The sequence below is a fragment of the Mercenaria mercenaria genome, chromosome 17 (genome assembly GCF_021730395.1).
Source record: "Mercenaria mercenaria strain notata chromosome 17, MADL_Memer_1, whole genome shotgun sequence".
NCBI classification, from domain to species: Eukaryota; Metazoa; Mollusca; class Bivalvia; order Venerida; family Veneridae; genus Mercenaria; species Mercenaria mercenaria.
This window is the reverse complement of record NC_069377.1, coordinates 25,983,249-25,994,948: the sequence shown is the minus strand read 5'-3', so window position 1 is coordinate 25,994,948 and position 11,700 is coordinate 25,983,249. Positions and strand designations below refer to the sequence as shown.

The 11,700-nt window shown below is 35.9% G+C and overlaps 1 protein-coding gene across 1 annotated transcript; it reads left to right on the top strand.

Annotated features, from left to right (window-relative positions):
- Positions 1-9,147: 9,147 nt before the first annotated feature.
- Positions 9,148-11,415, top strand: LOC123535902 (toll-like receptor 8). Its single transcript, XM_045318663.2, has one exon. The coding sequence runs from the start codon at positions 9,148-9,150 to the stop codon at positions 11,413-11,415; it is 2,268 nt and encodes a 755-aa protein (XP_045174598.2).
- The last annotated feature ends 285 nt before the right edge of the window (positions 11,416-11,700 follow it).

The following is an 11,700-nucleotide window of genomic DNA, read 5'->3' as shown; positions in this document are numbered from 1 at the left end:
AGAGCGTGACAGCACATCTTTGATAAAATGGTTTTCAGATAATAATTAAATGCAAGCCAATGCAGACAAATTTCAGGCAGTAGGCCTATATAGCTATAGGACCTAAAACTAAGAAATGTAATATTACTTTCGATTTGGCTGGAAATAAAATAAACTGTGATGATGAAGTAAATCTGTTAGGTGTTACTATTGATTTTAGGTTAAACTTTGAGACTCATATTTCATATATTTGTAAGAAAGCTTCCAGACAATTAAATGTTTTAAAACGTATTGGTAGCCATCTATGTAAATTAGGAAAACTAAATATATATTATTCTTTCATTCTATCAAATTTCAATTTTTGTCCTTTAACATGGCATTTCTGTGGCCGGGGAAGTAAATACCAAAAAGATAGAAAACATTCAGAAAAGGGCCTTAAGATTCATTTACAACGATTATCATTCAGACTATGAAGAGCTATTAAGTAAATCCCGACTCCCAACTTTAAAAATTAGACGGCTAAGATATATGGCTATAGAAACTTTCAAAATAATTAACAAGCAGTCACCATCTTATCTTCATGATTTAATTAAAATAAAAAGTAGATCTAATTCTTATTCTTTTAGATACACCAACACTGCTGAAATCCCACAGATAAGAAGCACAAGGTATGGTCTCAAATCGTTCCGTTCCGCGGCACCCAGACTCTGGAACTCATTACCCCAACATTTCAGAGATGTTACGGGACTAAATCAGTTCCGGAGTCTGATTAGCTCGTGGGACGGGCGGAGTTGTAGATGCTCTTGTTGCTCGAATTAAGTTATTTTTTTTATTTTTCAGTTTTGTTTTTCTTGCCCTCTGTCAACCAATATGGTCTTTTTTTTTGTTTTTCTAGTGTGCTTAGTATTATGCATGTGCTGTTTGCTTTGTTCTTGTTGCTCTCATATAATTTCTGTTATGTTCACTCCTGCTTTTTCCGCCCTCTGTCAAACATGTTGGGTTTAGTTTACACAGTATTATTCATGTGCTGATTGCTTGTATTTAATTATGCATGTTTTAGTTGCTCAGTGCTTTGCTTTATTTTTTAGTCTGTAGCATGTTTTGTCTGCTCTAGCTTAAATAGAAAGTTTTTTTTATTGACTTCTGAAATACAGCTGTTAATCAGTCCATAACAAATCTGATTTGATGTGGTAGATGTCTTAAACCATTTTCTAAAAACGCATTAGTGTTCTTTTTCAGTTGAAGTGTTTTACCATCTATTTGCTTTTAACTAGCTTTTAGGCCTAGGCCAAGATTAACAGATGTATTTCAGGTTTAACCAATTTGTATGTATAACTCATGTACTATTTATAAACTTGATTTGCTAATGTTGTTGACTCTTTTAATAGGTACATTTTTATTATGTTATTAGATATACTATTTGTTATTTATGTCGGTCAATAGCTATACATAGCTAATGTTGTCTGTATATTTAACACCGACTTTAAATAAAATTTGTATCTTGTATCTGTATCTTCCCTTAGATCTAGATCTAGATCTATTTCTGAAAAAAAAATTCCCTAAAAATGTAGATCTTGATCTAGACATATGCAAACATTTAGATAATCTACTTCATTCAGAAAATTAAGTTTAGAAATACATAGACTTAGATCTACTAGATTGGTCAAGAACTTAGGGAATTTTTAGTGATTGGGGTAGGCCCCTAATGGGTCTTTCACGAGAATTTGAATTTCTGCAAAAATAGAAAAGAGTTCATTTTTCAAAGTCATTTTGGACAAAAATCTAAGCAAATCAGGTTGAAATGTAGGCCACATACTAGACTCTACTACAGTAACTTGAATAATGGGTTGGGCTTCAGACGTCCTCCTCGAGAAATTTTGAACTTCTACAAAATAAAATTGTGCATTTTTACGCCATTTCAGAAATAAAGTATCTGAGCAAATCAGGCGGAAAATTACAGTCTATAAGACCAATCTAAATGATTCTATATCTAGCTAGTAGGACATTTTCATTATGACACGAAAAAGTAGTGAAACGTTGTTTACTAGACTAGCTCTATCGAGGAAACAAACTATTTCTTCATATTTCAGTTCGGTTTTTGTACTGGCACCGCAGATCAGAAGAATGTTACATCTTACTCCTAGGTATAGGCTACATCTTAATAATATCTGTCATGTGTTTACGAATAGGATAGAAATATCCGTCCCGAGGGCACCTGCGCATTGGGCGGTAATGAGGCTAATGCCGAATTACCGCCCATGCTCAGGTGGCCGAGGGACGGATATTTCCATCCGATTCGTAAACACATGACTGATATTTTTTCTTGCATATCGTATAGTTATAAGCATTTTATTCTGGCAGATTATTTTTCTTGCATACCGTATTTTACAAAAGGTAGAAATACTTTCTTTTTAGCACTCTTTCTTATAGCAGAGAATGAACGACTGTGACTCAACGCAGACTTGGAGCGCCGGTATAAATTACAGTCTCCGGTACATACCGGATTAACTAAATTTGAACGAAAATATCTTAAATGTATATATTTTGTAACCATGGTGATACTAACCCTAACCTTTAGTCAGTATTTTATGCATATTATACACTAAATGCATGCGGACATGCAAAAATAAGAATATTTTTGCCGTGCGCTACAATTGATAATCACTTTCGGGCATGCGCAGAAGACCGCTCCAAGTCTGCAATGAGTTACATCGAGAATGAACACAGAGCGCGGGAAATTAACGTCCGTAAGCAGACGTGACGTCATTTTGCTTTGCGTTACGCACAATAACAAAGTTCCACTTTTGTTTTATCGTTTGTAGCGTAACGTTAGGTTTTTACGGTAAACTAACGTATTTTGAATCGAGAAATATACTATAAGGAACGGAGAGCAATTATCAAGGTACCAGCTTTTTTCGTATTTTACATAAACAATATATTATCAGTGCATGAACCACTAGTTGTCATTAACAGCACGAGAGTCATCTGGCATGGGGGTGCCAGATGGGTTTTGCCGGCATGGGTAAAATCACCGGAAACGCCAGTCCGATGTGCAAGAAACTATATTACAACCTACCATAACATGTAGGCCTATGTTATGAGAACCATGGTACCCAAGGGGAAAATATACTAAGTTCTAACCCATTTCAATCACGCATTTCTCCCATAAAATGCTCAGAAATTTCGAAAATGCAATAACTGTGCATGAAAAACAACTATAATCTAGTAATATTGTTATCCAGGAACCATCTTGCACTACACACATTTCTCAATGTTTAATTGTTCATTGATCGCATTGACAAAGAAAAGCATAGAAAAGCATGCATGACCTTCCCTCTGCTCGACCTTCCGGTCCAGACGATTGTTACGCATGTATTTTTCTTTCATTAAATTATTTAATAACAAAGCAGATGCGTGCATAATTTCACATTCTGAATTCCGACCGCATAGCTCAATAGCCCGCATAGCTCAATAGAGAGGAAGGTTGGATATACGGATCGCGAGGCCGTGAATTTGATCCATAAGCGAGGCATATGTTCTCCGTTACGTTCGATAAAATACACTGGGTCTGAAATCATTTGTCATCCACTTCTGATTCATGCGGAGAAGTTGGCGGTTATTTGCGGAGAACAGGTGAGTTCTAGTACCGAATCTAGCACCGCTGCCTGGTTTTGGTTAAACCGCGCTAAATCCAAAATATTTCTAAGACGACTTTCCTTCATCATTCCGAGTTTTATTGTTACTACTATGAATACTGCGCATTCTGTTTTTGTTTGTTTACGTTTCGCCTACACGTGCATACGGTTATGTCGTCTGGACCAGTTCAGTAAGGTGAATGTTATAAAAGATTCTCTATATCGTTGACGAAAACATAAAATACACGGAGAGTCTCTGTGATAAGATGCATTGAGAAAATGAACTGGTGCAAGATGGAAAATGATTACCAATTGTTCAAACGGCATTTATAGTACTCATTTGCCAATCAACGCGTTTTAGGTGAAAAAAATGCGCAATTGAAAAGGATTAGAATGTTTTCTTGTTCATGACCATGGTTCTCATTGGATACCTTGAGGTAGGATATATCATGTACAATGGCATTTGAGCCGTGCAATGAGAAAATCAACATAGTGGCTTTGCGACCAGTCAGGATCCATGCTGTTCGCTAACAGTTTCTCTAATTGCAATAGACTTTGAAAGCGAACAGCATGGATCCTGATCAGACTGCGCGGATGCGCAGGCTGGTCTGGATCCTTGCTGGTCGCAAACCCACTATGTTGGTTTTGTCATGGCAAGGCTCATTTTCTTTCCGGTCTGGAGCCAGTGGGTATATGCGTAAGATGTCAGTCCGTAGAAACAACCTAAGACATGAACGATTTGGAAGTTGCAAATGAAATACCTTGATTATATGATTGTTAAATTAAGCTATTTCAAAGATTTTTTTAAAATATCTAATCTTAAATAATACATTTGCTTTTTCTGCCTCTGTGTTTTATAAATAAAAAAGAGTAATTGTGAGTGTTAAAGATCTATATAAAGAAAGCAGTTTGTTCAGAAATACACTAAGGCAGCTGCCCCTGTATTCCGCAAGAAGAAGCAGAAAAAACTGTATTTACTTTTTATAATTACTGATCGATGATGTTGTTTTACTTGGGTATAACTTTTGCTTGTAATGGTAACTTCGATAAGTGGAAAATTGTATTGTAAGAACAAGTTAGAAATGCTGTTTTATGTTCTACAAAAATACAAAAAGCTGGCACGCAGCTTTAGTTATTTGACAGTATGGCTGCTCACAAAATATTGCGTGGCTCTGAAGTATATGGACTTGCAAAATATTCCATGATATTGTTGAATCACTGTTTGTCAAATTCTATAAATATATACTTCATTTTAAGAAAACCACGCCGTTCTGTATACTGTATAGCGATTCTGATAATGTCCAGTGAAAATTCTTATATAGGCGATAATGACTGGTTCTTGGAAAAAGAATTGTAAGTGGTAAACAAGATAAAATATCAGCAGTTATTTTGTATAAATTGTTGCATTTACATTAGTGTGATGAATTCCATTTAAAATGGACAGTAAAATTGAAAAATCATTGTGGTCTCTCCAAATACTGTTTTAAAAAAAAACAGGTTGTTTTATAAGTTTAAGCTAACTTGGTATCTACACAATGCCAAAATGTTTGAGTTTGAAGAGGATATTTATTACTTACCTCGATCCGTTTTGAGCATTACCGGAATGTTTAAATGCCGCCTGACCTTTGATTCAGCAGGGTTAAATTTAAGCTACCAATAGAAAAAGGTCGTTTTCTTGACCGTATTTGTAAGCTGTGTGATATTAATAAATTCGGTGATAAGTGTCAATTTTGGAAGTAGGGGCTAGGGCTATTTAATTATTTTGTTTGGTTTAACGTCGTGCCGACACAGGCCATAGGCGAATTTCCAGCTTTGATGGTGGAGGAAGACCCCAGGTCGGCCTCTGTGCATTATTTCATCACGGGCGCACATCTGGGTAGACACCACCGACCTTTCGTTAGCCAGCTTAAACCACGCCCCTAGCATTAGCTTAAGCAGAATTCTACGATGTGGAAATTGAATGTCCTCCATGATCCCTAAGGATCAGAAAATGTAACATTAAGTCCAAGTACGGGGAGACTTTTTACACCTGCTACACGGCACTTAAAGACTTATTTTGTAGCTAATAAGATCGTCAAAAATATCCCTTAGAAACCTAAAGTAGGCCGGGATCCAGGACCTGGCCCGAGGCCCAATCCAGTCGGGTAAGAAGTGATCTATACTCATTAGAGTTGCACCCAACTAGTTTTGCAAAGGAATAAAAACGGAATAATACTAAAGAAAAAACGCAAATTCTATACGCCATATACCCATACGTAACAGTACTTCAGTGTGTATGCGTACAATAGGCCACCATAATTATCGTACATGTTAAGAGTTTTACATCACTGACCTCGTTTTCAAGTAAAATATACACGCGATTTGAACTTTCGGGAGCATGGTTAAATTGCAAACAAAGAATAAGAGGCTGATTTCTGAACAAAGCACTTTGTCATTGGCGTTGGAGTGATCTCAAATTGTGTGTGTGTGTGTGTGTGTGTGTGTGTGTGTGGATGGGGGGGGGGGGGGGGGGGGGGGGGGGGGGGGGGGGGGGGGGGGGGGAAAGGTGGAAGTTGGTGGCATTGGGCGGAAAGCTAGACCTTCCAACATTTTCCCTGAAAATATTTGTAACCTACGATCAGACGTATAACCGCCCAACGTGTAATAGTGATAAAGCACTGTTTTGCTATAAATTCTTAAATCATGCATTAGATCTAATAGTACGTGAATCTACGTTAGAGCATTAGCGTCAGGTGCGTTTTATTTTTTAACTCGAAATTTCGACTTAAATTACTCGTAATTTCGACTTACTATCCCGAAATTTTGACTTATGAACTATCTCGAAATTTCGAGTTACTATCTCGAAATTTCAGTAACTCGAAATTTCGACTTACGTTACCCGAAATTTCGACTCACTAACTGTAATTCGTACAATGGCCTTTGGGTTCAAGATGGTTCTTCTGCCAGTTATTACTTACAAACTCGAAATTTCGAGTTACTATCACGAAATTTCGAGTTACTATCTCGAAATTTCGCGTTACTATCTCGAAATTTTGGGTTACTAACTCTAACTCGTACAATGGCCTTTGGGTTTAAGATGGTTCTTCTGTCAGTTATTTGAGATTTCTTGGACATTTAGAAGTGAAACTGTAAAGTAAATCCGTAGAGGCTTCAGTGGCCGATAGGTTCAGGTTGCTGACTTCAAATCGCATACACCTCACTGCTGTGGACATGAAATGCCATTTTGGGTGTAGAATTCTTTCATGTGAGGACGCATCCTATTGGCTTGTGGAAGTTCAGCAGTTCTAAATTATGCACAAAGGGGCACTTGGGGTCTTTCTCACTTCTCAACCCCATAAAAAACTGGTGGGTGTGATGTTCAACTCAATCAAAAAAAAAAAAAAAAAAAAAAAAAAAAACATAAATTAATTATTTGCCATTCTGTGCTCAGCAGATGATTTTCGCCGACAAAGGCCAAGTTCACCACGTACTTAGTAACTGGGATACCTCAGACGGGTTAGATCATACTGTGAAATCATTATATAGGAGTGAGCCTGGCGGTCGTCTGTGGGTCGGTCAGTCTGTCCGTTCTAACTTGAAATTTCGAGTTAGTAACCCGAAATTTCGAATTAGTAAGTCGAAATTTCCAGATAATAACTAAACATTTCGAGTTCAAAAGTCGAAATTTCAGGATAGTAAGTCGAAATTTCGAGTTAAGTAACATTACTAAGTCGAAATTTCGAGGTAGTATCTCGAAATTTCTAGTTAAGTATTTCGAAATTTTAAGTTTAGTATCTCGAAATTTCGAGTCAGTGAGGAAAAATAGCAGAAAAAAATAGTCAGGAAAAAATGCAGTTTTAGGTCAAAATATTGAACCCCGATTTTTGGCCTTGTGCTGATAATAGGATGGTGCTAGATGCCCGAGCACCAATTAACTTTTCGATATAGACAGTGAAAGTGTATGCGCATTAGGACACTGCCAAACTGGCAAAGTTTCCTATCAAGGGGGTCAGGAAAAATAGCCGTTTTGGGTCAAAATATTGAACCCCGATTTTCGGCCAGACGTTGATGCTAGGATGGTGCTAGATGCCCGAGCACCAATTAACTTTTTGATATAGGCAGTGAAAGTGGTGCGAATAGGACATCAGTGTATATATATATCTAAACAGTGCGTTATTAAAGAGAATTCCAATAGTTTTTTTCCTTTCATAGAATTTTTTCAAATTCATATATATGATAGGAACATTTATGCTGAAAACAATGAGCAAATAAAAACAATGGGTCATAAGGCTTGCTTTTGTGAAATTTGTTTTGAACACACCCACTGTTGCTGAAACTGCCAGCGATTTTTCAACATTTTCGTAATTTTCTGCTTTTTTATAAATACCAACTAAAATATACATCAAGACAGCACAATAAGGTTTATTATTTTTACAGATTTTATTATATACTTATTTGATATCATAGCAATATTTGTAATACTCTATCCTTACAATAATGGGTACAAATGAAAAAAAATATTGTTTCATATTCACTTTTGTGAACTTTTTTCAATGAAAAATACCCACAGTAAAAAATATTTTTTTTTATATTTTGAAAAAACTGTTTAATAGAATTTTTTTTCCTGTTTTTCTTGTGTATAAATAATTGTATTGTGAGCATAAAAATGGCTAAAATGTATGGGTCACCAGGCTAAATTTTATGTTAAGACCGCTTGAATACAACAACTGTTCGGACAAAAATGGCGCGAACCTGACCAAATTGATTACATGTATATCTGCTAGAAGTTAAAAAAAGTTTTAAAAATTCTTAATTCTTTCTATGATTGAATACTTAATAATCTGAAAGGTGATATTGTCCTATCATTACTAAGTCAATTGTCTTACATTATATGAACAACACTGTCTTTGTACTAAAATGCGATGTGAAAACACAACCACAAAAATGGCAAGATACCTGTCAGGCATGATACTTGTCAATACAATATAAACCAGTATCAACATTTGATTACTGATAAAACTTATCAAAAATGTTATTTCATTCAAGATGCCTCATATTTAACATTGTCTGTCACATGTTTCAACAAAATGTTGACTTCAATTTAGTTTTCCATAGAAAGTGTCGGCTGCGCAGAAAGGTGCGCATAAAGAACTATAGGAATTCCCTTTAATTTACGAAATCTATAATAGTTTATTTGCTTCATAAGGAGATATATGAGAAACTTATGTACCGAATATTTTGTTATAAACATACACATCAGATTTTTTTTTAAGTATTTTAAAAGGAAGAAAAACAGGAGTGTGTCATAAATAAGTTTAAGATAAGGTTCATGATCAAAGAAGCCCTTGAAGCTTTCTGAAATAATTAAATTGTTTAAACCACCCATATATAACACTTGAAACGTATATATTCAGAAACTGAAAAAGAAGATTACTCAATATTAAACACCAAATGGAGACATGCATGCGACGCTGATTATTTCTCGTAGATAAAGTTAAAGAAATCCAAAAACTGGATTTGCAAGACATCTTTCGTGTGTAACTAAGGGAAGAATATGGGTGAAATGAAAAATTTAAAGCCACAGTTATATATTGTATTTGCCCTGACAATAGTTACTACTTTGGTCGGCCATGGAGAATCAGAAATGTTTAATGAACACTGTAATGAGGAAAGCAACTCTACCTGGACATGTAACTATATTCCAAAGGCTGTACCCGAGAAGTATGTGCATATTCGTATTGTAGACTTTAAGCGAAAGGACAAAAGTGTTATACTTAACAGTTCGAGTTTTGCTGATGGGAGCTGGTCAAAAGTTCAAACCTTGGAGTTCAATGACACAACTGGAAGGGATTTGACATGCATTTTTTCAAGAGAATGTTTTAAAGGATTAACATCATTGAAAGAATTAAGATTTCATATGTACTATTTCTTATTGCAACGCGGTGTGTTCATTGGATTACCATCAGTTCACTCCTTAGATATGAGCAAGTGTTACCGTCTTGTTTTAGAGGATATAGCCGAACAACTTAAAGTGCCCAACACACTACCTAGTTTACAGAAACTGTATCTGTCCGAAGTTGGCGCATTTCTCAAAGGTAACGAAATAAGTCTTTCAGTCGTGGAAGCTCTTTCTCTGAGAAACATAACATTTCTAGATATCAGCAACATTCAAATATCATTTGTTAATGCGACGGCGGTATTTAAACTTTTGAAATCACTAGAGTATTTAAATGTATCATATTCAACAATCGCAGACACATGGGGTAAAGATATTACACAGGAAGATATGTCACATCTGAAAGTGTTTGACATAAGTCACACTACGTTACCGTCAAAATTGATTCGTATTTTCCCAGGAAAGTATGTCATTGCAAACTCAACAGCCAATTATTCCAATCTCAATCTGAGGGATTTAGATATGGTGAAAAGTGTATTTACCCCCCTAGTCATAAATGCAAGTGACATTATTCCTTCTGCGTCGTCAGCATGGATTTATAACAGTACTATCATAATTGATGAAGAATTAAACTGGAAAGTAAAGCAGTTGATCTTTAGACAGAACAATCTAAGATACAGTGATCTTCTTGTAAAATGTCCACTATTTAAATTCACATCACTTGCTCATCTGGACTTGTCAGATAATAAACTACAAATGCTTCATCCAACGACGTGTATGCCAAAATTAGAATCATTTGACTTATCTCATAACGATTTGTTCCGGATGCTAGATAATAAACCAGATCTGTTTGAAGTATTGTTTTCTGCATACACTAAACTACGAGTCATTAACCTGTCTAACAATGGACTTCCTATGGTACCTCCAAAATTATTCAAAAACAGTAAAGATATTGAAATCATTGATCTCTCTTACAACAAGCTTGAGCAATTACACCTCGATCTAATGGACTTACATCATCTCCGTGTTCTCGATGTGAGCAATAACATGATAAAGATACTGGATGAAGTGTCCATCAAAGATTTAAACGAAATTCCATGTGCAAAGTTACTGACGTCTGGAGAAAACCAATGTTCAGTCGTCTTCACATCAAACCCAATCACATGTTCAACCTGTGATAGTAAGCCTTTCATCGAATGGCTTTCTAACACAAGGAATGTCAACACGAAAGCACAAAGTCTCTCTTGCACTAATGAAGATGGTTTGACTGTAAACATTGACGAATCAGTTACAAGAAAAGTTAAAAATATTTGTTATCGAAGAAAGATTATTATTGTGTCGAGTGTTTCTACAGGTGTAACGTTGTTGACAATTACTATGGTTGTGTCATTTGTTTACAGAAGAAAACAAAAGATCCACAAAAAGCGAAAAAGGGAGAATATAGTAAACAAGCTAATCGAAGGTGAAGGACAATTCGAATTTGTAGTTTTTCTGTCGTACAGCAGTAGAGATGATCAATTTGTACAAGAAAACGTAATTGATCACCTCAGTGAGAGTCTTCAATTGATGACCGGGATAGATAGGAATCTTGTCTGCACGGGAGACCAGCATTTACGCCCTGGCTTCATGGTACATGATGAGACCATAAAATGCTTAGACAGAGCTTCAGTTATCATAATTGTCGTGTCAAATAACTACTGCCGTAGTGCATATTGTCAAAATGAGTTTGACCAGGCCTATATACAGAGAAAGCCAATAGTTCTGATGTTGATTGAACATGTGGAGGAGGAACTAATGATGCCTACACTGAGGCAACTATACAAGAGGGATGTTCGGATATTGTGGACAGTTGAGAATGGACAATATGTACTGAAGACTACATGGGAAAATGTGTGTAGATCAGTTCTGGAAAAAGTTCAAGTTTAGAAGAAAAAAAAACAACAACATGTCTTTAAATCTACAAGGCCAGTACTGGTTCTTACTAGCTTTTCTTTTGACCGAATTACTGCAATATAACCTCTAACTCGATCAATAGATCAATATTGGATAATTTAGTGAGGAGCGCAGCAAACTCCAAGGCAGTGATATCCCTTGCCGCTTCGCTCATTGATCACTGCCAACACAATGTTTCTTAGCTAAAATTCAGCTAAGTGGACTTCTTTTGATTATTTAATTATTTAGTTAATATTACACAAAGAAGTATAAAATACA

Coding starts and splice junctions, on each gene's coding strand:
- LOC123535902 (XM_045318663.2), top strand. CDS start 9,148: ATGGGTGAAATGAAAAATTTAAAGCCACAGTTATATATTGTATTTGCC.